The sequence below is a fragment of the Oncorhynchus nerka genome, linkage group LG12 (assembly GCF_034236695.1).
Source record: "Oncorhynchus nerka isolate Pitt River linkage group LG12, Oner_Uvic_2.0, whole genome shotgun sequence".
In the NCBI taxonomy this organism is placed as follows: Eukaryota; Metazoa; Chordata; class Actinopteri; order Salmoniformes; family Salmonidae; genus Oncorhynchus; species Oncorhynchus nerka.
In genome coordinates, this window is record NC_088407.1 from 18576973 (window position 1) to 18603862 (window position 26890).

At 43.8% G+C, this 26890-nt stretch overlaps 1 protein-coding gene across 3 annotated transcripts; it reads left to right on the forward strand.

The window, feature by feature from the left end:
• Positions 1–676: 676 nt before the first annotated feature.
• Positions 677–26730, forward strand: LOC115136140 (solute carrier family 12 member 6-like). 3 transcript variants are annotated; one of them, XM_029671634.2, is made up of 27 exons: positions 677–870; positions 2499–2541; positions 3135–3362; positions 9924–10018; positions 10132–10260; positions 10701–10847; positions 11339–11393; positions 12641–12771; positions 13111–13352; positions 13697–13815; positions 14119–14298; positions 14369–14533; positions 14810–14908; positions 15244–15301; positions 15465–15639; positions 15738–15856; positions 15975–16073; positions 17704–17823; positions 18060–18164; positions 18269–18437; positions 18708–18903; positions 19146–19315; positions 19415–19546; positions 19900–20025; positions 22808–23082; positions 23208–23341; positions 23578–26730. In XM_029671634.2, exons 3-27 carry the CDS (start codon positions 3143–3145, stop codon positions 23667–23669), a joined length of 3552 nt encoding a protein of 1183 aa, XP_029527494.1. In that variant the 5' UTR covers positions 677–870; positions 2499–2541; positions 3135–3142; the 3' UTR covers positions 23670–26730. The 3 variants fall into 3 exon arrangements, with proteins under 3 accessions (XP_029527494.1, XP_029527496.1, XP_029527495.1); XM_029671636.2 differs by having other exon boundaries at positions 2499–3362; positions 19900–20007; XM_029671635.2 differs by lacking the exon at positions 2499–2541.
• Positions 26731–26890: the final 160 nt, after the last annotated feature.

The window sequence follows — 26890 nt, forward strand, 5'->3', positions numbered from 1 at the left end:
AATGCAATATGGCTGACCCAAACTGTAGGCTTGGATAAAAAAAATCTTCACGTTGTCCTTTTCAGCATGCTGTGATATGTAACCAGTACAGCTAAGCTTTGTCATGTATGTGTAAATCAGGCTTTGATTCACACATTATCAATTGATTTGAGAGGCTCGCTCCTCCATTGTTTGACAGACATGGGCCAAAGGGGTGCAGATGGCTATTGTTTGTTGACATCTGTTTAGGATGTTTGCCTTGGGGCTAGCCTGAGATATCTGCATGTGAAAGTCTCAGGCTGGCACCTATATAGGTTGTTTGATCTGCTAGAATGTATTTTAAAATTTTTTTTTGTTTGTTTCTGTCTTGTTTACAGAACACTTATAGTTTTGGACATCAAATTCTGCATTGGGATTCTCTTGTAATGTGGTTTCAGAGCTGTCAAATTGAGGTGTACTATTGTCAATATGTTCTGAAGATGTCTTGGAGATGGAGAATAAATTAAATGTGGAAAGTACATTGAGTTCTACTAGCTACTGTTTCACTTGCTTTCCCAACTCTTTTGGTTCATCTGGGACAAACCTTTTTGTCTAGAGATTTATTGTTCCACCCTACCCCGCATGCGTGAGTTCGAAATTACGGCAAGCGAAATAGGTATTGAGAGGCGGGGGCTGGCACGCGTTTCTGACTGTTGGACAAAGTGCCGACAAAAGGATGAGGCGAGTACATGCATGGAGCTACTATGGTTTCAATTCATTTTGAGGACCACTAGCAAGCCAAGCAGCTGGATATAAGGGACACGAGAGTACTATATACGCGCTATGTATATTCTTTGAAATATTTCCGTGAAGTTGCCGCAGAATTCTGCCAATTTCTAGCCGTTGAGCAAGGTACGTGGAGTTCTGTCACACGTTAGCGGCGTGGCTAACAGCTAGCTACTGTACCACTGTAAATTCAACGGACGACAGTCGACTGATACCGACAAGTAGCTAATGTACTGAACGAGTTGAAGGGATCCTTTCATGATAAACAAGACAAACGTAGTAGTGTGTTCGTCTAGTTTATTTCGATACCATGACTTGAAAGTTGACACAAATTACCATACACATTATGTTGTGTAATTCCAGAAAGAAAATGTTGTTTACTACAACGGAACATCTGCTTGCATACATTGATTGACATGCTAATACATTGTTGACATGCCGCATCGTTTTGCCAACAAAAACGCTATAGCTAGCTACCCATGCTAGTTGTAGTTTAAAAACATACTATTTTTTTCTAAATATATTTCAACCGCGGGATTGGAATATATTGATATGACAATTTTCCCTGACTGGTTCAAACTAGCTAGAAATTATAATTGGCTTAACGGTTAAGGGTAGTTACTAGTTAGCCAGCCAGCTAATGTTAGCATAACCGATACTAGCTAGCTCGTCGTACGATATTTCAAGCAAGTGCACCTAGGTGTAACGTTATCAGTATGTTTCATCTGGACAGTTGATGAGTCTTGCTCTGCGAACACAATCTTATTTCGCTTTACATATATATGCTCCAACTAGTTGCCAAGCGTTCATTATAATTTAAACGGCTGCAGTTCAATTCAACAGTCGCATACTGGCCAGTTTTACAGATGCTGGTCCTTGTCTCTACCATTTGTATAGATTCATGGGATGGCAATCAAGGTTCAAACTAGCTATGAGACTAAAATAATTTAATGCACTGTTAACTAGCTTCAGTTCATGTGTACCCCGCGAACTGACATGATTGCCCAAACAATTTGCCACCCCCTCGTCTAGCTAAAAATGTCTAGTATAAGACGAGTAGTACAACTCGAAATGTTGCGAAACTGATAAGCTACCATCCCATCTTTACATACGGGTAGCAGTCTACAATACAGCCACAGTACTGCACAAAGCCATATGAGTGCCTCCGCATGTGGCTCGGCTCTAGCTGCCGCTGGCCCAACCGGTTGGAACTGCTCTTGTATAATAATTAAATTATAAACCGCAACTACTCAACTGAACTACATGTAACTGCCAGAATAAAGGAAACAATTTAGTTAAATGGGGAAACAAAGCAGGTGCATCCACACAGGTGTGGTTCCTGAGTTAATTAAGGAATTAACGTCACATCATGCTTGGGGTCATGTGTATATCTATGAAGACACTTTATGTTGGTGTTTCCTTTATTTTGGCAGGTACTTGTACCTCACATAATTGAGTCAGAGCAAGGAGACTGTTTATCATTCAGTGTTCTCACCTGGTTAACTTTGCAGTTTGCTCCCCTGAGCTGTGTTTGTGAAAGCACATGATACTGTTCTGCTCTTTGTCAGGTTAGGTTACTGAGTGACCTACATGTCATCACTCATTAATCAAAACAAATGCCTTTTGTGTACTGTCACCTACCATACATAATTGAACTCTAATAGCAGCTATCCTCCTTTGCTCTTCTCCCTTTTTTCTCTCCTTTTGTCTTGGTTCTTACCCCTTCCCTGTCCCCCCAATCAATCCATCATTAGTCACTCATTGTCATCCATAGAGGAAATCTAAGCTATCACTGAGGTGCATATAACCACATAGAAAAAAACAAACCCATGTTTACTTGGGAATACGAGAGGAGAGGCAGATTTGAGACTAGGCGTACATATTGATAGCCAGTATTAAGTTCATTGTCAGGTCATTTGGGCATGTACGAACTAACCGTACTAATCCAGTTTCTGAACAAGCAATGAAATGCAATAATATTAATCGAAGTGAAAAGGGAACGCTACTTTGCTTCCCTCTTTTTAAAAATATAACCTGACTTGAAAGCTGAAGGGGAAGTTAAAAAAAATATTCTTAGAGACACCATTTACTCCTCAACCTAATTCATTTGTTTACAATTTTAAAGTGTAGGCTCTATGTTAAACCATTACACATTCATCAAATGGAAAAAAAGGCACACATATCTCGTGACATTCATCCCATATGTGCCATTAAAACCAGTCCAATTCAATGGGGAAGTGCAGATTCAAGTCTAGTAGGTGTCTCTGCACAGTCACTTGAACGTTAGCTTAGCATAGGTTAGCCTAGCGTGGGTTAGCCTAGTATTGGTTAGCCGAGCTAGCGTAGTTGGTGACCCTTGACCTCTAACCCTTGAACCCCATTCCTCCAAGACCCAATAATGGCGTCGGTACGGTTCACGGTGACGCCCACCAAGGCCGAGGACCTCCCGGGGCTGTCAGACACCTCGCCGGACATCAGTTCCCGGTCCAGCGGCCGCGGCCACGTACGTTTTGGCTCGCGGGAGAGTGTGAACCGCAGTGAACCGCTAAGCGAGGGTTCGGGAGGGCTCACCACAACTGGTGAAAACGAGACGCCTGACAGGACCAACACAGATCAAGGTGACACGTCACTTTGTGTGTGTGTGTGTGTGTGCAACAAGTTGACAACTTTAGGTTATTAATGGGTTGTATTCATTAGGCACCAAACATAAAAAAAACAGACAAACAGCGATGGACTGTCTGGGCTTGTCTAATAAGCAGCCCTCATTTTTGTTTTTCACTGCAAAAAGTGTCCCATTGCATGTCCTAATGAACATTACCCTGTTTTGGACTGTTAGCCTATTTGTTCAACTGTTTGTGATGTCGCCCTCTAGTGGCATGGTACTCTCAATCATTCTTCTGGACAGAATCAGCTTCTATGTTACAATAATAGTCTCAATGTTAATAAGCAATTACTGGCTCCAGAAATAGTCTCAGGTGGGTTATCTCATTGGTGATGCTTTGGTTATTTATATCAAGAAAGGAGAAAAGAAACACAACAAATCAAACAGGAAATTAACTGGCACAGGCTGAACTAAAGAAGCAGACATTCACGCACACATTTGAAATGCTGGTGGTGAGAACACCTTTCTCACCTAAGTAGGTACCAGCTCGACAAGGCGGTCATGTCTTGCAATGTACATGTCTTTGTATGAACGGCAACAATTAACAACATGTGCAACAGTCTCCATTACATTTAACTCTGGGTGTAAAACACAGAAGGGATCATGGTTTGCAGGGTACCAGAGTGTTAGGTTGTGTTTTGTGAGTAGAACTTACAGCCTCGCCTTAACAGTAAGTGTGAGAATGTCCTCGTCACTGGCAGTATTCTGATACATGAAATGGAAGACAGAAAGGTCAGCACAGTCCAGAGCAGCAAGTTTCCCCAGCAGCCTCAGGCCAGTCCAGAGGTGCTGTTGCTGCATCTGTCTAAAACAGAGGAGTGTTGTCATGCTTGACAGAAGCCTCCACGACAACACAACTGCATCACAGGCACTCACAGTCTCAGTCCGCGTCAGTGGAGGCTGCTGAGGGGAGGACGGCTCATAATAGTGGCTGGAACGGTGCAAATGGAATGGCATCAAACACGTTGAAATCGTTAATTGAGCCCGTCCTCCCCAATTAAGGTGCCACCAACCTCCTGTGGTCTGTGTGTCAGTTTTGTGTCCGGTTGTACAGCTCCTTGAGGTCTGACCAGACTCCAAAGCCTGCAGCACGAGTGTCCAGTTTTCCATTGGCCTTCCTAATGAAGCTCAGGAAGTTGTCCCTTAGTGTCATTGGCCAGTGGGACCTTCCTAGTCCAGGAGGAGGGAGGCTCTGGCTAAATGTCGCGTTGACACTGTTGAGCATGTTCGACAGGTGAGTCAGTCTGGTAGCAGTGTAAATCCACTGGACATTCGGGACACCCAGACCTTTTAGCTCAGGAAGATAATGTTTTATTTTTTATTTTATCAACACTTGACAAGTTTTGTTATTAATTTCCCTTAGAATGTTCTGTGGGAGAGGTACAGTTGATGTCGAAAGTTTACGTACACTTAGGTTGGAGTCATTGAAACTTGTTTTTCAACCACTCCACAAATTTCTTGTTAACAAACTTTAGTTTTGGCAAGTCGGGTAGGACATCTACTTTGTGCATGACACAAGTAATTTTTCCAACAATTGTTTACAGACAGATTATTTCACTTATAATTCACTTTATCACAATTCCAGTGGGTCAGAAGTTGACATACACTAAGTTGATTGTGCCTTTAAACAGCTTGGAAAATTCCAGAAAATTATGTCAAGGCTTTAGAAGCTTCTGATAGGCTAATTGACATAATTTGAGTCAATTGGAGGTGTAGCTGTGAATGTATTTCAAGGCCTACCTTCAAACTCGGTGCCTCTTTGCTTGACATCATGGGAAAATCAAAAGAAATCAGCCAAGACCTCAGAAAAAAAATTGTAGACCTCCACAAGTCTGGTTCATCCTTCGGAGAAATTTCCAAATGCCTGAAGGTACCACGTTCATCTGTACAAACAATAGTACGCACGTATAAACACCATGTGACCACGCAGCCGTCATACGGCTCAGGAAGGAGATGCGTTCTGTCTCCTAGAGATGAACATACTTTGGTGCGAGAACAGAACAACCACAAAGGACCTTGTGAAGGTGCTGGAGGAAACAGGTACAAAAGTATCGATATCCACAGTTAAACAAGTCCTATATCGACATAAACTGAAAGGCCGCTCACCAAGGAAGAAGCCACTGTTCCAAAACCGCCATAAAAAAAGCCAGACTACGGTTTGCAACTGCACATGGAGACAAAGATCGTACTTTTTGGAGAAATGTCCTCTGGTCTAATAAAACAAAAATAGAACTGTTTGGCCATAATGACCATCGTATTGTTTGGAGGGCAAAGGGGGAGACTTACAAGCCAAAGAACACCCATCCCAACCGTAATGCACAGGGGTGGCAGCATCATGTTGTCGGGGTGCTTTGCTGCAGCAGGGACTGGTTCACTTCACAAAATAGATGGCATCACGAGGGAGGAAAATTATGTGGATATATTGAAGCAACATCTCAAGACATCAGCCAGGGAATTAAAGCTTAGTCGCAAGTGGGTCTTCCAAATGGACAATGACCCCAAGCATACTTCCAAAGTTGTGGCAAAATGGCTTAAGGACAACAAAGTCAAGGTATTGGAGTGGCCATCACAAAGCCCTGACCTCAATCCTATATAATATTTGTGGGCAGAACTGAAAAAGCATGTGCGAGCAAGGAGGCCTACCAGCTCTGTCAGGAGGAATGGGCCAAAATTCACCAACTTATTGTGGGACGCTTGTGGAAGGCTACCCGAAACATTTGACCCAAGTTAAACAATTTAAAGTCAATGCTACCAAATACTAATTTAATGTATTTCTGACCCACTGAGAATGTGATGAAATGAATAAATAAAATCTGTAATAAATCATTCTCTCTACTATTATTCTGATATTTCACATTCTTAAAATAAAGTGGTGATCCTAACTGACCTATGACAGGGAGTTTGTACTAGGATTAAATGCCAGGAATTGTGAAACTGGGTTTCAATGTACTTGGCTAAGGTGTATGTGAACCTCTGACTTCAACTGTACATTGGCAAACCGATGTTGAATCTTTGCAAGGGCCATCTTTTTCACAGCCGCTAGCTTCATGACCACAGTCGGATGGGAAATGTCAATCATATCAAGCCTGCACATTTGGTGTCTTTCACTTCCAGCCCAGACCATTTCTAAAAGTTGTCTGTGCGAGAGAGCATGTTTTTGATCTGAACATCATCACCATTCCCCTGTACTGGGTTCAGTGACCACACATGGGTTTGGGTACACACACTGGCATAGCCATTTCAGCCACTGGATGATGGCTAGGATGAAGTTGACAGCAGTCTGTTTCTATGCTAACCCTGAGTGGGATTGGTTCGTTTTAGCTGCTTCCCACAGGTAACTTGGAGAAAAGAGCCTTTGTACTTATCAGATATAATGTCTACATAAGCCAGTGGTATTTCCTCAATGCATCTCTAAAGTCCAGAAACACCGTGTAAAACCTTGTGGATTCATGCTTGAAGCCATCAATTCCAAATGCTCATTCATGCCCTGTCTGTCTAATATACACAACATGACCAAAAGTATGTGGACACCCGCTCGTCAAATGTCTCATTTCCAAGGTCATGGACATTAACATGGAGTTGTTATTTTTTTATACACCTGTCAGTAATGGGTGTGGCTAAAGTAGCCAAATCCACAAATTTGAAGGGGTGTCCACATACTTTTGTGTACATATGGTGTATATGCCTGTTGTTTGGGAGAGGGAATGCCTGTATCTATGAGCCATGGTAGTGTGCAGGCGAGAAAGCATTTCATGAACACTTTATAGACCAAGGGTGACACTTTGGTTATTTATATCAAGAAAGGAGAAACGAAACGCAACAAATCAATTAGGAATTGACTTGCACAGGCTGATCTACCGAAGCAGACACACACACACACTGCTGAGACGATGCAGTGTAACTGGCTGAGCAGCCATAACAGACAAAAGCAGTGGAGAGAGTGAGGCAGCTGTGTTATTTCAAGGAAGGTCAAGCGCGAGATGGTTATTTTTAGTCGGTCTTGCCCACAAAGCAGTAATAGAATTTGACAGACTGGATCCATTCACATCACACATTAACTCCTGATATCACATTCTGCTCCATCAGACACACGCACATGCAGGGATACGCACGCGCACATGCACACACACACCTCAGGTGAGCACTATCTGGAGGGAGGGAGAGAGATCCCTACACCTCAGTTGAGCACTATCTCACCTGTCGTACACACATAAGGCTACCTTTGTGTATTGCTGGGGAGGATGTGCTTGCTGTGACGGTTGTGTTTGCCGCGTAGGCTGTACAAAACATTAGGAGACCTGCTCTTTCCATGACAGACTGACCAGGTGAATCCTGGTGAAAGCCATGATCCCTTATTGATGTCACTTGTTAAATCCACTTCATTCAATGTAGATGAAGGGGAGGAGACAGATTAAAGAAGGATTTCTAATCCTTAAGACTTTTGACACATGGATTGTGTATGTGTGCCATTCAAGGTGAATGGGCAAGACAAGAGATTTAAGTGCCTTTGAACAGGGTATGGTAGTAGGTTCCAGGCGCACTGGTTTGTGTCAAGAACTGCAACGCTGCTGGGTTTTTCATGCTCAATAGTTTCCCGTGTTTATCAAGAATGGTCCACCACCCAAAGGACATCCAGCCAACTTGGCACAACTGTGGGAAACATTGGAGTCAACATGGGCCAGCATTCCTGTTGAACGCTTTTGACACCTTGTAGAGCAACAACTCAATATTAGGAAAGTTTTCCTAATGTCTTGTACACTCTGGATAAGAGCGTATGCTAACTGATTAAAATGTATTTGTTTACTCAGCAAAAAAAGAAACGCCAACTGCGTTTATTTTCAGCAAACTTACCGTGTAAATATTTGTGTGAACATAACAAGATTCAACAACTGAGACATGAACTGAACACGTTCCACAGACATGTGACGAACAGAAATTGAATAATTTGTCCCTGAACAAAGGGGGGGAGGTAAAAATCTAAAGTAACAGTCAGTATCTGGTGTGGCCTGTAGTACTGTAGTGCATCTCCTCCTCATGGACTGCACCAGATTTGCCAGTTCTTGCTGTGAGATGTTACCCCATTCTTCCACTAAGGCACCTGCATGTTCCCGGACATTTCTGGGGGGAATGGCCCTAGCCCACTCCCTCTGATCCAACAGGTCCCAGGCATGCTCAATGGGATTGAGATCCGGGCTCTTCGCTGGCCATGGCAGAACACTGACATTCCGGTCTTACAGGAAATCCCGCACAGAACGAGCAGTATGGCTGTTGGCACTGTCATGCTGGAGGGTCACGTCAGGACGCGCCTGCAGGAATGGTACCACATAAGGGAGGATGATGTCTTCCCTGTAACGCACAGCGTTGAGATTGCCTGCAATGACAACAAGCTCAGTCCGATGATGCTGTAACACACCGCCCCAGACTATGACGGACCCTCCACCTCCAAATTGATCCCACTCCAGAGTACAGGCCTCGGTGTAACGCTCATTCCTTCAACGATAAACACGATTCCGACCATCACCCCTGGTGAGACAAAACCGCGATTCGTCAGTGAAGAGCATTTTTTTGCCAGTCCTGTCTGGTCCAGTGATGGTGGGTTTGTGCCCGCAGGCAACGATGTTGCCGTTGATGTCTGGTGAGGACCTGCCTTACAACAGGCCTACAAGCCCCCACTCCAGCCTCTTTCAGCAGCTGTGTGTCCTGTCTCCCTGTAGTGCTGTCTTAGGCATCTCACAGTACAGACATCTGCAGTCCTCATGCCTCCTTGCAGCATGCCTAAGGCACGTTCACGTAGATGAGCAGGGACCCTGGGCATCTTTCTTTTGGTGTTTTTCCAGAGTCGGTAGAAAAGCCTCTTTAGTGTCCTAAGTTTTCATAACTGTGACCTTAATTGACTACCGTCGGTAAACTGTTAGTGTCTTAACGACCATTCCACAGGTGCATGTTCATTAATTGTTTATGGTTCAATGAACAAGCATGGGAAACAAGCATGGGAAACAGTGTTTAAACCCTTTACAATGAAGTTTTGGGATTTTTACAAATTGTCTTTGAAAGACAGGTTCCTGAGAAAGGGATGTTTTAAATTTTTTGCTGAGTTTAGATGTTTGTGTGTATGTGTAGCAATGAATGAGACAAGGATGTCACAAGGATCATCCCTGTGTGTTTGTTTTCAAGACGCAGTGTGTTTGTAGACATGTCTGTATTTAACTATGCATGTCTGAGACTGTCACGTGCGTGCGTTTTGTGTGTCCTCCCTGGTGGTAGAGGAGAGGGAACTGAGAGTGCTGATTCAGGGCCCTGCTGACAGAGGTATATCTTTTCTCTCCTTCTTCCTCTCTCTCTCCCTTGTCTCCTTTCTGTCTCCCCTCTTTCTCTCTCTCTCTCTCCTGCTTCCTCCCTCTTTCTCTCCTTCTTCCTCTCTCTCACTTTCTCCCTTCTGTCTCTCCTCTCTCTCTTTCTCACTCTCTCCTTTTCTGTCTCTCTTCCTCCCTCTCTTTGTCTCTGTCTGTGTGTGTAGGAGATGGCAATGCCAAAATGTCCAATGTCTACATCAACAACAGTCATGGGGTGGACGATGATGACTTCTATGACCGAAACTTGGCTCTCTTTGAGGTTAGAGCATCAATTAATCAATAAATAGTGTTTGATGCACTCTGTTTTATGAGTGTCTCGTCATGTCTTCATCTCTTCCTATTTTCTCTCTCTGCCCCCCCCCCCTCCTGCAGGAGGAGATGGACACTAGGCCGAAGGTATCTTCTCTCCTCAACCGTCTGGCCAACTACACCAACCTGACCCAGGGGGCCAGGGAGCACGAGGAGGCAGAGAGCATAGGAGAGAAGAGAAAGGCCCACAAGGTACACTCCACTCTGACCCCTTTGCTCCCTTTGCCTGGCATGGTACTTTGATCCCTGGCAGTAATATCTAAGCGCTGTGATTCCCATGATGCTTTTAGGTTGTACTTTTGACTCCCTTGTTACTGACGACTCCACCCTTACTGCACTGACTTACAGCACCATACAGGTACTGTAGAAGAGAATAGACCCAGGGATGTAAGATGTCTGACCTAATATAATCGCACCTAGCACGTCATGGATATGATCAGGAGTTTTTATTTTTTGGAAAATGCTTTGCTACGGTGTTCACTAATGAACAGGACCCTCATATCTAATGCCATTTGTGTCTCCCAGTCTCCCCAAATGGGTACGTTCATGGGGTTGTATCTGCCCTGTCTGCAGAACATGTTTTTGTTACGTTGTGCATTAATGATCACTATTCTCCTGTGTGTCTATCCCAGTCTCCCCAAATGGGTACGTTCATGGGGGTGTACCTGCCATGCTTGCAGAACATCTTCGGGGTGATTTTGTTCCTGCGTCTCACCTGGGTGGTGGGAACTGCCGGTGTGCTGCAAGCTCTCTGCATCGTCTTCATATGCTGCTGCTGCGTGAGGATAATACACACACACACACACACACACAGAGTTTTGAGTCCACAAATCACATTACTGTCGAGAAGGATTCAAACATTTCCTAGGTCATGGATATATGGACACTTATGGATACAAGACGCACCTTCCTCTGACCTTTGCTGTATTAACAATGACCGTTACAACAGGTGGGCTTAAGTTTTATTTTAGTAGATTGCCATGTTTTGGTACAGAGCTGCAGCACACGTCTACTCCTGGCAAACACACACACACACACACACACACACAGTAGAGGCAACACACACGGACAGATGCAGACACACATACACACATTTTTACATTTTGGTGATTTGGCAGACAATTATCCAGAAAGTGTTTAAGATAAAGAGAACAGGAGATAATTGGAACAGGCCTGTTAAGAGCAGTGCCCTGTAGATCGTGATTAGTGAGTATCTTTATGTGTATCGATATATGCATGATACAGCTACTGCTCCTCTCTCATTCTGCAGACTTTACTGACTGCTATCTCAATGAGTGCCATCGCCACCAATGGAGTTGTACCAGGTATTCCCTCCATCCATCCATCCATCTCTCCCTACCTCCATCCATCCATCCATCCATCTCTCCATCCCTCTCCATCTCTTCATCCCTCTCTCATCCATCTCTCCCTACCTCCATCCATCCATCTCTCCCTACCTCCATCTCTTCATCCCTCTCTCCATCCATCCATCTCTCTCTTTCTCTCCATCCCTCTATCCATCTCTCCCTCCATCCCTCTGTCTTGTTGTCATCCAAGTATATGTTTAATGTTTGTTATTGTTTAAAAATGCTGGTTACTTTCTCCAGAATTCCCAGGTTTTCAGGAATTTTGGAAAAGTGATCTGAATTTTGCAACTCTGTCTCAGTGATGTCTGTATGTGTCAGACCTGGGTATTTAAAAATACTTGTAGCTTTTGGTTTAGTCTGCCTGAACTGCCGGGTGGGCAGAGTCTGGCAGTTTCCCAACTATTCTATCGCTTCCACTGCGCCAGGCAGGATAAAGATAAAATATTTCAAATGATATTTGAACCCGGGTCAGGTTTGTCTGTTCATTCTAACGTCTGATTTGCCTCTCCCCTCTCTGACTGTACACATTGAGACATGGTGTCCTCACCCAGAAATACCATTCACCACTAGTAAAACTATAGACATAGAATGAGTAATTATACACACATAATAAAATCATTCTAATTCTGAGTGAAACAACATTCACGCCGGAAATATCCCAAATGTCAAAGTTGTCATTGAACAATTCTAACATTCTTGTGATATTTGAATATGAAGCAAATCAATTTCAGTTGATTTGAACTATTCCATCTGATAACATTGTAGTTAGAATCAGTAAGGGGCTCTATGTCAAGACAAAACCCTTGCTTCTATCTGCAAAGTTACATTTCCTCCATTGATCTCCTCCCTCATCTATGGGCCTGGTCAAAAGTAGTGCACTGCATAGGGAATAGGGTGCCATTTGGGACCTATGCTTATTGGTACAATCTTAGTGTGTTGTCTCTCATTATCATAATACTGTACTATTCTACTTTCTTTCTCCTTCTCTCTGTTTTCCTCTTCCATAACGCCCATAATGATACTAACACCCATTCTTCTCTTTACTTCTCTCCCTCCCACCCCCTCCTTCCTCCCACCTCCTTCTCCCTCCCACCCCCCTTCTCCATCCCTCTCCTCTCTATCTCTTCCCCCCACCCCTTCCCCTTCTCTCTCCCAAACTTCTCCTCCCCTACCCTCTCTCTCCCCCCCTCTTCTCTCCTCTCCAGCGGGTGGTTCCTACTTCATGATCAGTCGTTCTCTGGGGCCAGAGTTTGGGGGGGCGGTGGGGCTGTGCTTCTACCTGGGCACCACATTCGCTGGGGCCATGTATATCCTGGGAGCCATCGAGATCCTGCTGGTGGGTGGGAGAGCCTTCGTTGCCCGCTCCTCTTCCTCACCGTCATCCTCATTATAACCATCATTTATAACCGCCATCAAATTACTCTGACGTTCATTATCATGGTTATTGTCATGTTCATGTTGTCTGTATAAGTGTTCACTTGACATGCACAGTTTTGTCAGCATGGACCTTCATATATATATATATATATATATATATATATATATATATATATATATAATATATATATATACACCATATGAAACTCCAGCATCAACTCACCCTCACCAATCCAATATATCGTTTGATTTTGATTGTCTGTTATCTTACCCTCTCTCGCTCTCCTCCTACTCCCAGATGTACATTGCCCCGTGGGCGGCCATCTTTGTCTCCGGCAGTCCGGACGGTGAGGGAGCAGCCATGTTGAACAACATGAGGGTCTACGGATCAATCTTCCTCCTCCTCATGGCATTACTGGTCTTTGTCGGCGTCAAATATGTCAACAAGCTGGCGTCAGTCTTCCTGGCCTGTGTCATCATCTCCATCCTGTCCATCTACACCGGAGCGCTGGTCTCCGCCTTCAGCCCGCCCACTTTCCCGTGAGTTCCTCCATTGTGATCGTAGAGCGGTTTGATTGATAGATTAATGGTGTAATTGGAATTGATTATGGGTCGCAAAGAAAAAAGAAACTAATCTGATGTGTTTCCATTGGCATGCCTGATTTACACTTTCACCACCGGTAACACCAGTGAGAAACCTGAGAACGTTGTAACCACTCTCATTGAGATATACACGTACCCGTATTGACCCATTCTCAAGACTTTCACACCACTCTTACTGCCAAACACTTCAACTTGACTGATGCCCTAATTGACCATCCGTTCACTGTCATCTCTGTGATTGACCAATCCCGTGCTCTAATCTTCTCCTCCGTCCTCCTCAGGGTGTGTATGCTGGGTAACCGTACCCTGTCAGGACACATCCTCCATGATGGTCCCTGTGCCAAGACCACCCTGCCCAAAGAACCACCCAGACCTGTGGATACCAACCTCACACTCGCTGGTAAAACCGTCAATATTACCTTTCAATTTGGAAAAATGACAGTCAATTATAAAGAGATTTTTTTATTTTATGTTAACCCTCATGTTCTCTCGGTCCATTCTGTTTCACATCTCACTATGGGACATGCCCACTTGCGGCTCATTTTCTGAAGCCTTAATCAATCACACCTAACAGGCCAATCAAGGCTTTGAAGGTGTTAGATCTGCCTGCCATTCGACCACTGTTAGAATTCCTCATTCTCCACCTCTTTGCTCGCTTGTTCATTATCGTCCCCAATATCAACTAATCAACCAATTCTTCTAGGAAATGGCACTGTGCCGTCAACCTTTGATCTCTCCCTGCCCTCCTCTGAGGCGACCACGACCCTGTGGTTGCAGTTCTGTGAAGGCCCAGACCTCAACGCTTCCTGTGACTACTACTTTAACCTCAGCAACATCTCTGAGATACCTGGCATACCAGGCCTGTCCAGTGGAGTTATCACAGGTACATTCTCTGTCTCTCACACTCTCTCTCTCGCTCTCTTTCGCTCTAATAATTAGTATTCTCTCCATAGAGAACATATGGAGTGTTTACCTCAGTAAAGGGGACGTCCTGGAGAAAGGGTCACTCCCCTCGCCCAGACCCGTCCACCCACCCACCAATCGGCTGCCCTATGTCTTTGCTGACATCACCACCTCCTTCACGCTATTGGTGGGAATCTTCTTCCCCTCAGTCACAGGTATATTTCCTCCTCTTTTCGTCTCTCCTGATCCCAGTACCTCCCGATCCCCTTGGACCTCTTGATGTTGGTAGATCTGAATCGGTAGAAGCAGTGCAGTGGTGGAGCTCCCACCACGGTGCTTACAGCTCTGCGGAAACAGAGACGAGCTGTAGGGAGAGATTTGGGACAGGCTGATCCAGCTGTAAAATAATTTGTCATAGATTCATACACCAACTCTGTCTCGCTCGCTCTTTCTTCCCTCCTCACAATTCCTCCCCCTTCTCCCCCCTCCAGGTATAATGGCTGGTTCTAACCGGTCTGGGGACCTGAAAGACGCTCAGCGCTCCATCCCCATAGGAACCATTATGGCCATCCTCACTACCTCCCTCGTCTGTATCCTTCACTGTGGACAATAAAGCTTTCAGATTTTTAATTGAGAATCTCTTCCATACTAACTCTGTTTGCGTCCGAATTGACACCCTAATCCCTACATAGTGCACTACATTTGACTAGGGCTCTTGTCAAAAGTAGTGTAGGGTTTAGGGGGCAATTTCAGACACCCAAGGACAACAAAGCTGTTGTATTTTTAATTGAAAATGTCACATGTAAACTCTGTCCTAGTCATAGAATTAGAATCATTCTAGTTACACACACCTGCATGGTGCTTACTGTGTTGTGGTTCAGGTGTGATGTGACTAGTAGGTTATTTACCTGAGTGGCCTGGCCAGACCTGAGCAGTGTGGTGCTGTTTGGAGCCTGCATCGAAGGAGTGGTGCTCAGAGACAAGTTAGTATATTGTTGTCTCTCTCTCTCTGTGTGTGTGTGTGTGTTTCAGGGTGGCGTTCATTTAAATTGAGTCAATTTAGGAAGTAAATTGAAATTGGTGTGTCTTGGCCTTCTTAGGACACATTCTGTGGTCACACTAACTGACCTGTCTGTTGTTCTGAAGGTTTGGAGACTCTGTAAAGGGAAACCTGGTAGTGGGCACCTTGTCTTGGCCCTCCCCCTGGGTCATTGTGATTGGCTCCTTCTTTTCGACGTGCGGCGCTGGCCTCCAGTCACTGACGGGTGCTCCCCGCCTCCTCCAGGCCATCGCCAAGGACAACATCATCCCCTTCCTCAGGGTGAGATAAATAAACAAGTGTTGTAGTATATATAGCTCTTTTTTCTCTCATTCTCTCATTCCTCTCTCTCCCTCTAATGTTCTGTTCTCTCTGTCCAGGTGTTTGGTCATGGCAAGGCTAATGGAGAGCCTACCTGGGCTCTGCTCCTGACAGCTCTGATAGCTGAGCTGGGAATCCTCATTGCTTCTCTGGACCTGGTTGCACCCATCCTCTCCATGTGAGTGTGTGTTTCTTGGAGAGAGAAAGTGTGTGTGTGTGTGAGTGATTGTTTGTTGTCTGAGTGTATGGATGCTGATTCAGTGCAGCCTGAGTCCCACATCTCCCTCTCTCTGTAGGTTCTTCTTGATGTGCTATCTGTTTGTGAACCTGGCCTGTGCTCTGCAGACGCTGCTGAGAACTCCCAACTGGAGACCACGCTTCTCCTACTACCACTGGTACACACACACACACACACACATTGCACAGCTAACCTTGTGTGGACATACGATTCAGTCCCATTCAAAATCCTATTTTCCTTAACCTGTACCATAACCTTAACCTATCCCTAGCTCTTAAGCCTAACACTAATTCTAACCTTAAAACCAGTTATGCATTAGGGGGCGCTATTAAAAGTTTTGGATGAAAAACGTTCCCGTTTTAAACAAGATATTTTGTCACGAAAAGATGCTCGACTATGCATATAATTGACAGCTTTGGAAAGAAAACATTGTCTGTGAGTGACACAGAACTGATGTTACAGGCGAAACCCAGATAAAAATCTAACCAGGAAGTGCCGCATTTTTTAAAACCGCCTCATGCCAATGACTCCTTATATGGCTGTGAATGAGCTACGAATGAGCTTACGTTTTCCACGCATTCCCCAAGGTGTCTACAGCATTGTGACGTCTTTTTAGGCATTTCCATTGAAGAATGGGAAAGTTTGGCGTTATAGTTGTAGCATTTTCCGGTTGATTTCTCAGCCAAGCATGATGAAGAAACGGGAGCTATTTCGCCTACAAAAATAATATTTTTAGAAAAAAGGAACATTTGCTATCTAACTGGGAGTCTCCTGAGTGAAAGCATCCGTAGTTCTTCAAAGGTAAATTATTTAATTTGGTTGCTTTTCTTATTTTCGTGAAAATGTTGCCTGCTGCCAGCATAGCATTATGCCATGATAAACTTACACAAATACTTGTCTAGCGTTGGCTGTAACGCATATTTAGAAAATCTGAGATGACAGTGTTGTTAACAAAAGGCTAAGCTTGTGTTTGAATATATTTATTTCATTTCATTTGCGTTTTTCATGAATTAGGAAAAGTTTCTAGGGGTATTTATGTCCGCTGCGTTATGCTAATGCGTTTGAGGCTATGATTACGCTCCCGGATACGGGATTGCTCGTCGCAAGAGGTTATTAACCCTAAACACCCTAGAAATAGCATTTGACCTCGTGGGGACCTCGTCAAATTTTTGTTTGTTTACTCTTCTTGTGGAGACTTCTGGTCCCCACAAGTATAGTTAAACACGTCCACACACACATTCCGTATACTCTATTTACATATCAACGTTTTATAAATAGAGAACTTTTCAAGTATGATTATTTTCTATTTCTCTCAAGTCTGAACTTTTTTAGCCACTTTTTTAGTCACAAATGATGTGGTCTGTAACAAGTGTTTTCACATCAATGTTTGATGCAAGGAACCACTTTACAAAATAAAATGTGTTACTTTTTGCCATAGACAATCGGATATAAATGTAGGCTACACTCTGTCCATTGGCTTCTCTGCATATTCTAGCCTGTCTCAAAACCCAACCCTGGCCATTTAAGACTCTCCTGCCGGATGGTTGACCACCCTTGGTAGCCTATAAAATATTACAATTGATCCCATTCTGATCAGTCATTTTTGATTTTGTGATTATTGTACTATATTATTATTATTTTTTACTTGTCTATTCTTCTTGTCCGACAATAAAAAATAAAATAAAAACTTGTCATAATGTTATTTTTCTTGTCCCGGACAAGAGGGCAAGCATTAATGTTGAGCCCTGCGTGATGATGGATTATTTTCTCTCTCTCGCTCTCTCTAGGACCTTGTCATTTCTGGGTATGATCATCTGCTTGGCTCTGATGTTCATATCGTCATGGTACTATGCTATTGTTGCTATAGTGATTGCTGGCATGATCTACAAATACATCGAGTACCACGGGTAGGTTTCCATGGGGATCTACTGGAACAAACCAGTTGTGTGTGTGTTTCAGATTTTGTGGTGTGTGTGGGCTTGTGTGAATGGAGGTCACAGAAATCCAATTATATATTTTGTGGAGGTGTTCATAATTCAAAAGGAAGATGAATATATTTATACAAAGTGTGTGTGTATGAATCTCTGAGTTGTCTTCATGTGTGTGTAGGAATCTCTAAGTTGTCTTCGTGTGTGTGTTCCAGGGCAGAGAAGGAGTGGGGAGATGGTATTCGGGGTCTGTCCCTCAGCGCTGCTCGCTACGCCCTCTTGAGGTTGGAAGAGGGACCACCACACACCAAGAACTGGAGGTAAAGTATAGCAGTATACCGTTAACAGCGACTCATGCACAACCACCCATGTATATACACCCAATCTCACACCTTTACAATCTCTCTCTCTCTCTCCCCTCCAGACCCCAGCTCTTAGTTCTATTGAAGTTAGATGAGGATGCCTATGTCAAGTCTCCCCGCCTGCTAACCTTTGCATCTCAGCTGAAGGCAGGTAAAGGTCTGACCATTGTAGGGACCGTCATCACTGGAAACTATCTCCACAGCTACGGAGAGGCACTGGCTGCAGAACAGGTTGGTCTCTCTTTTCTCTCTGTCTAGCACTCTTGGTGCGTTTCTCTAGAAATGTTTTTTTTTTAAATACCTCTTCTGATTTTCGCCCCTCTTCCTCTCCCTTCTTTCAGGCGTCTAATTTTGTCTTTCTCCTTCAGACTCACATGATGGATCTGTAGGTGTATTGTGTTATAACATCTCTCTCTCTCCATTCCCTCTCACTATCCCTCCTCTCTCTCTCTCCCTATTTCCCATCTCTCTCTCGCTCTTTATTCACCCCCCCTCCTGTAGACTCTGAAGCACCAGATGGACAAGGAGAAGGTGAAAGGGTTCTGTCAGTGTATTGTGGCTAACAAGGCCAGGGAAGGCATCAGCCACATGATCCAGTCCAGTGGGTTAGGAGGGATGAGGCACAACACTGTGGTTATGGGCTGGCCCCTGGCCTGGAGGCAGAGTGAGGATCCACAGTCCTGGAAGACCTTTATCAGTGAGTACAGGACAGGAGAGGTGTGCATGTGCGCTTTCTCATCAGGCTTCAAGGCAAAAGCCATGATGTGAAAGAGAGAGGGGGGGGGGGTGAAGCAAGAGGGAATCATTGAATGGTACCATTACTGCCATCTGTTTGTCAAACATTGCAACTGGCCCTTTGAATTTGACTACCTGCCATCTAACTTTGAGACGTTGTGGTTTGAATAAACAGCGCCCCCTCTCTCTGTGTGTTTCCTCCAGACACGGTGCGTGTGACGACAGCGGCCCACCTGGCCCTACTTGTGCCCAAGAACATCTCTCTGTTCCCCGGCAACAGTGAGCCGTGCGCGGAGGGATACATTGACGTGTGGTGGATCGTCCACGACGGGGGCATGCTCATGCTACTGCCCTTCCTGCTGAGGCAACACAAGGTCAGAGAAATATTTAGTCATATCATGTCATCATCTTCTCGTAGAGAGAAAGGTTGTGTACACATGTAGCTGACGACGTTGTCGTGTTTCCGTCCCCAGGTGTGGCGTAAGTGTGCGATGCGTATCTTCACGGTGGCTCAGATGGAGGATAACTCTATTCAGATGAAGAAGGACCTGGCTACGTTCCTCTACCACCTCCGCATAGAGGCTGATGTTGAAGTGGTGGAGATGGTAGGTTTCTGCATAGACCCAATAATAACTTGAGGCCCACGCACTTTACTCAAACGTTCATGTAAAAATGCCGTAGTGTACTGATGATCAAGAAATATCTTTTGATTTCAATATTGACCGCTAGCTAATAGCTATGTGTTAGGCTTTGTTCATTTGACCCATGAGAAACTGTCGTTCTCTCCTCCCTTCTCCTTTCTCCCCCTGCTCTCTCCCCTCTCCTCTGTACCCCCCTATTCTCTCCCTCCTCTGCTATCTCCATCTCCCCTCTCCTATCTCCTCCCTCTTCTCTCTCCACCACCTCCCCCCCCTCCTCTCTCTCCACCTCACTCCCCCCTCCCTATCTCCTCTCCTAGCATAACAGTGACATCTCAGCCTACACCTATGAGAGGACTCTGATGATGGAGCAGAGGTCTCAGATGCTCAGACAGATGAGGCTGTCCAAGTCTGACCGGGAGAAAGAGGTGCGGAGGCCTCAACAAGTGTGTTTGTTTCATAGTTCTGTTTCCATATGTGCGTGTGTGTGCGAAAATGAGAGCGAGGAAAAAGTGTGTGTGTGTGCGTTCATCTTCACCTCATCTGCCTATTGTTGTTTTCCTTAGCGAGTTCGCTGGAGTATAGATGAAGTAAGTTTGCTGTCTGCTCAGTTAGTAATTGACTCCGAACTGTCTCGTAGACTACGTAGTCAACTTCAGACGTAATGCCCTACTCTATCCTGCAGCCTACATATTGCTAATGTTGCTAGACGTAAGCTGTCCTGTGTTGGAGAGTGTATCAGGGTCATATTCATTAGGCACCGAACGGGAGAAAGCGGACTGAAACAGGGAGGGGATGACCTAAACTTGTCTTATAAGAAACATCCGTTTTTGTTTTCCGTTCCAAAATGTTTTGCTACGGTGTGCCCTAATGAATATGACCATATAATAGGGCTGGGCGATATGTCCAAAAAATTACAGCTACAATTTGTTCAAACTTCTGGCTGATTCACAATATATACCTCAATATTTTTTACAGTTTCTCTAAATAGCCTTTCTTTCACAATTAAAGGTCAATACACATCATTTCAGACAGTCAGGAATAATCTTATGAATTTTGGGTTTGTAAAATTATACCTAGGCTAAATATAAGCCTTCCACAACCATAAGACCCATTCATAATTGAATGATTTTATCAAAATAATTTAACCTGCTTTTTTACAATAGTTACTGATCTGGCTTTTAAATCTGTATATGAAAATGCCAATTTTCATTTTTACAAATGTAACCATGCACAATGCACGTCCACTAATGGTATCAAGCATTCTAGAAAATAAACACCGGTCTCATCTCTCAAGCACAAAACCACGTGCTAGTGAGTAACCAGGTGATTTTAATATTTAAAGTCTCGTCAACTTAGATCTATTTGCTTGCTAACAAGGTAGAACAGTCTAACTGTTATGAATGCACCTTTCAGTCTGTCTCCAACTGTTTGAACAACAGCCTGTTCACTTTTAGATATTTCAGTCAAGTAGCCTACCTGGATAAGATGCTTATTTTTCAGAATGAGGACAAGTTGCCAATTCCTTATATAAATGTGTTTTTTTTATGGTCATTGCACATTTCTAAAACCCAGACTAGGCAGCTAGCACATAACAGTCTGTGGTCATTTCTAAAACCCAGACTAGACAGCTAGCACATAACAGTCTGTGGTCATTTCTAAAACCCAGACTAGACAGCTAGCACATAACAGTCTGTGGTCATTTCTAAAACCCAGACTAGACAGCTAGCACATAACAGTCTGTGGTCATTTCTAAAACCCAGACTAGACAGCTAGCACATAAGTCTGTGGACATTTCTAAAACCCAGACTAGACAGCTAGCACATAACAGTCTGGACATTTCTAAAACCCAGACTAGACAGCTAGCACATAACAGTCTGTGGACATTTCTAAAACCCAGACTAGACAGCTAGCACATAACAGTCTGTGGACATTTCTAAAACCCAGACTAGACAGCTAGCACATAACAGTCTGTGGACATTTCTAAAAACCCAGACTAGACAGCTAGCACAGTTCAGTCTGTGGTTAAAATCCTGCTAGCGGTATGTGGTACTGCAATGCTGCACGCGACAACCTGACCATTAATTTTCCACAATCATGTTCATTGATACTCTCGTCTTAGTAGGGTCTGCTCGGTTCTACATTTTGGGAGTTGAGACATAAAAAGGGTATCGTTGGAAATGAAGTCTATTACAGTAAAATAATGTCTCTTAAGTGTTTAGGTGTCCATGTGACCGGTTCTGTTGGACCAAAAACCTCAAATGCAAATAGCGAGTTTAAACTGCTTGTTGTCAGAGAGGAAGAAGTGATCTTTAGGATTTTGTTGTTGTGGGAAGGTGCACAGAAGGAGGGGCTTTGTATCTGCAAGTGGGAAGATTCACAGAAGGAGGAGGGGCTTTGTATCTGCGAGTGGGAAGGTGCACAGAAGGAGGAGGGGCTTGGTGTCTGCAAGTGGGAAGATTCACAGAAGGAGGAGGGGCTTTGTATCTGCGAGTGGGAAGGTGCACAGAAGGAGGAGGGGCTTGGTGTCTGCAAGTGGGAAAATTCACAGAAGGAGGAGGGGCTTTGTATCTGCGAGTGGGAAGATTCACAGAAGGAGGAGGGGCTTGGTGTCTGCAAGTGGGAAGATTCACAGAAGGAGGAGGGGCTTGGTGTCTGCAAGTGGGAAAATTCACAGAAGGAGGAGGGGCTTTGTATCTGCGAGTGGGAAGATTCACAGAAGGAGGAGGGGCTTGGTGTCTGCAAGTGGGAAGATTCACAGAAGGAGGAGGGGCTTGGTGTCTGCAAGTGGGAAGGCACACAGCACAGAAGGAGGGGCTTGGTGTCTGTGCGAGTGGGAAGGCACACCGCACAGGAGGAGGGGCTTGGTGTCTGTGCGAGTGGGAAGGCACACAGCACAGAAGGAGGAGGGGCTTGGTGTCTGTGTGTGGGAAGGCACACATCACAGAAGGAGGAGGGGCTTGGTGTCTGTGAGTGGGAAGGCACACCGCACAAAAGGAGCGAAGGAGACGAGACCAAAAAGACAGAATGCTCAAACATTACAAAATAACCTTGATGAAGGCATTTGGAACATCACGTTAAAACAAAAATTCTAATCAATTGGATATATCGCCCAGCCCTACCCTGTACTCAGTGACTAAGTGTCTTTTGTAGGTGTATCTCTCTCAGAGGGAGGGAGGGGGAGAGAGGGAGGATTTCTAAACGTGTGTTACACATTCTCTCCCCCAGGCACAGTTGGTAAAGGATCGTAACTCCATGCTTCGGCTAACCAGCATTGGTTCTGACGACGATGAAGACACCGATGGGGGTGGAGGCCCCACAGGAAATGCCGAAAAGGGAGGAGGAGCAGCCGCCGGAGGAAGGGAAAGGGATGGAGGGATGTCAGCCTCAGAGAACAGACGAGTCCACATGACCTGGACTAAGGAGAAAGCCCTGCAGTACAGAGCTACACACTCCGGCTGTAGTACGCCAGAGGGCTTCAGAGATATGCTCAGTATCAGGCCGTAAGTCACACACACACACATGCATGGACACACACACACACACACACACACACACACTTGAATGGAGACACATACAAACGGATGACTGTTGATGGTTGTTGTTATTAATGATGTCTCTCTCCCAGGGACCACTCCAACGTGCGGCGGATGCACACGGCCGTCAAGCTCAACGAGGTCATCGTCAACAAATCCCATGATGCTCGGCTGGTCCTGCTCAACATGCCGGGACCGCCACGGAACCCAGCCGGAGACGAAAACTGTATCCTTCACTTCCTACTTCCTGTTGACTGTGCTTCTCTTCCTGTGTACCAGGGTTGGACTCAATTCCACTTCAATCGATTTATTTTTCACCTCCTTAATTGAGTGAATTGAAAATGAACCAATAGCTGTGTGTTCTGTCATAGCTATAGTAGACGCAGTTGTAGTAGTTACAGTATTATGCTTTTTATTGTTATTGAGAAAACGTTTCCAGACCAGTCCTTAACCGATGGTCAGATATGGAATTTCTGGAAGTTCTAACTGAGGGATTGGAACGCGTCCTATTGGTCAGGGGTGGAGGAAGTGAAGTCATCACCATCTACTCCTGATTTGCTCACACAAACCAGCTATGTCAGAGCAGCCAATCACGTGGAAGAGAATGCTAACGGAGGTGGGGCTAAGGAGCCCTGGGGGTGTGGCCCCTCTGTCAGACAGCGCAAAGATGGACTGTCATTGGCTGCATCTTGGATAAACCCTTCCCATCTCTCCGCTGTCAGTCATTATTCCTAGGCTTCCCCATTCCACTAAAGACAAGCTACAAATAGCCAACACGATTCCTCAAGTGAACATTGAGCGAAAGTTCTCATAATGTGTGTCTGTGTGTGTCTAAGTGTATGAGAGATATTCATCTCAACATATAATACAAAAAGGACCAGCCCACGTGACTAGACCAGGACAATTCCTGGTCCTGGTTATAGCTGATAACTAGGGCCCTAAATATTCCCCCTGATCAGGTCACATGGTCAGGAAAAACTTCTGGCCTCCCACATAATGCACAATAATATACAGCAGTTGGATCAGGGACCAGTGTTTATGTCCCAAATGGCACCATGTTCCCCATAGTGCACTACTTTTGCACTAAATAGAGAATAGGGTGCGATTTTGGACTTACAATGTGTAGTATGAGCGTGTATGGACCAATGGATGATAGTCATAATCTAGTAGACAGACAGACTATATAGAATCTAGAACATCGATATAAAATCGAGATCATTCTAGAACATTTATATAGAATCTAGAACATTGTAGAACATCTAGATAGAATCTAGCACATCCTAGAATATCTACATAGAATCTAGAATATTGATATAGAATCTAGAACACCCTGAAACAGTGAGTGTTCCACTGAGTGACTCAGGGTTTAGTTATAGAAAACGACAACAGGCGCGCTCTTCCAAACTCTACATGTCTAGCATGCTGGAGTGAAGCCGTGCATTCTACGTTGTATGGATTATTGGAACGCAGACCTGATGATGAGTGGATTGTGTGGTACGAGTGTGAGAAAATGTGTATGTTATGTATGTACAGTATGTATGTACATTGTGTAGGCTAGAGCTAGACAGAGAATGGACTTAGGTTCATATACTATTTGAAATCATTTTAAATACTTGAGCTATGCTTGATGGAACCAAAAGAATAGTGCCAAAACATGCAAACCCAACGTTTGGTATTGGTGTCTCCAACCAGGCAAAGCAGACAGACGCTCAAGAAGAAACATTTGAAATAGTACCCAGGTTTTGTGATATGTTATAATAGCCTGCTGGTCTCTGATCTGTATTTGGGTCATTATCATTAAAACGGTTTTAAAATGTCTGTACCAAATTGAGTTACAAAACCAGGATACATCTTAAAAAATCAACTATCATTCTGAGGAATAAGATGTCTAGTTTTGGGGAAAGTGTCTTATTTGAAATAAATTTCACATTTTCATCCAAATTCTCATTACCGAAATGCGTCTGGATTAAATTCTCTGGTCTATTAAAAAATAATCTTTACAAAAATGTAACCTATTTGAATAAAACACCAAATATGTTGCCATAGTTTGTCCATAAATCATACAAATGGTATTCTAGTTGGAGTTTACATTAAAGTATAATATTTATTAAGTACAAACAGTGTCTGTGGACTTCTCATTACTTATTCAAGTTCCTGTAAAACATTTTTAATAAAGTTTTATTCACCCATGATGCATCATCTAGAGGAGTAATCCTTATATGGGCACAAGTTGTTAATTTATTAGCTTGTATGCCTTCAGAATAAGGTTCTTATTCTCAAACACCCCCTTTACCCCACTTGATCTTCTCATTACTGAAATGGCTAAAGAGCTCAAATAGGGGGGGAAACTAAGATTTTATAGTAATTGTATAATTTTATTTTCAGTGTTATGTTTAACTCGGGCATTTTCATTAGGGAAGACATTTTTAAACAATATCTAAATATTGATTTGTTTATGACTTTTTTTTTTACTTTTAAAACTTATGGTAATGAGAATTTTGTGAAACTGTTGGTAAAATGCATAATATCTGATCAAAAAACATAATAATTATGAAATAGATAAGCACATATCCTAATCTCAGTGATTCAAGAGGATATTATGTGAAAAATTACACCATTTTTGGGGGACAGTTTTGTGAGAATGACCCATTTGCTATAGCCAACTCCTCTAACAATACAGCCATAGGAGTTGGTTACAGCATAGACAGATCTGGGACCAGGTTGTCCTTGAATAGAGAGAGGTGTGAGTAAGACATGTAGTTCAGGACTTGGACTGCAAAAAGGTACATGTGTTGACAGCAATGGCTCCTAGTTTAGGTGTAAACATCCCCTAGATGTGTTTTCTCAAGGCAGGGTGCCAAATCAAGGCCTACCAAGTCAATATCAAGGGGGTGGTTCACTTTAAACACAACGGTAGTCAATTGAAGCCAAATTATTTCAGGCCTGCCCTGCCTGGTAGGGGAAAACTTGAGTGAGAGAGGTGTGGAAGGAAAGGAATGGATTGAAGTATTGTGAATGAGTAACAGTGTTGTAGGTAGCCATATTAGGTGTGGGGGGGTGTTATTGTTGCACACTGGACCACTGTTGTAAAGAGACCATTACCCTGCATGCTGTTTAACATTTTTTTTTACATTGCACTGTCAGTGAAAGGGAGGGATTGGAAGTTTGCGTGTGCGCTTGTGTGTGTGAGAGAAGGAAAAAGGTGATTTAAAAATAAAATAAAAAACATCTTACGAGTTATCCTCCCCCTCACTACCTACCTATTAGTACATGCCTGTGCTGTTCCGTCAGCTTCTGCTGTGCTAACTGCCCATGTATTTCCCAAATGGCACTCTACTTCCTTTGTAGTGCACTATGTAGGGAATTAGGGTGCCATTTGGGGGACAAGCTGGCGGTATTTTATTCCACAATGCTTGTCTTCGATCTTCTCAATGTATTGACTTTATTGTACAGGGATGGATTATTTGTGTTCAATTGTTTTTCCTCCACCATTTGTTTTTGCTTGTACATAAAAACTAAGAGAAATCCCACGTTTTTTTTTTTATTACATGAATATAAAACAATTTTAAAAAATGTTGCTTGAGAAAATGTGAATAAAAACAATTTTCAAATAAAGATATCACCACTTGTCATGTTCTGTGTCTATTCTGACATGGATATAGTAGAACATGTTCAAATAACAAATATAATTCTCTATCATAATTGATCAATTGTAGTTAAAAAATAATAATACACACTTAACTTGACTCATTTGCATATTTGAAACTTGAACCCG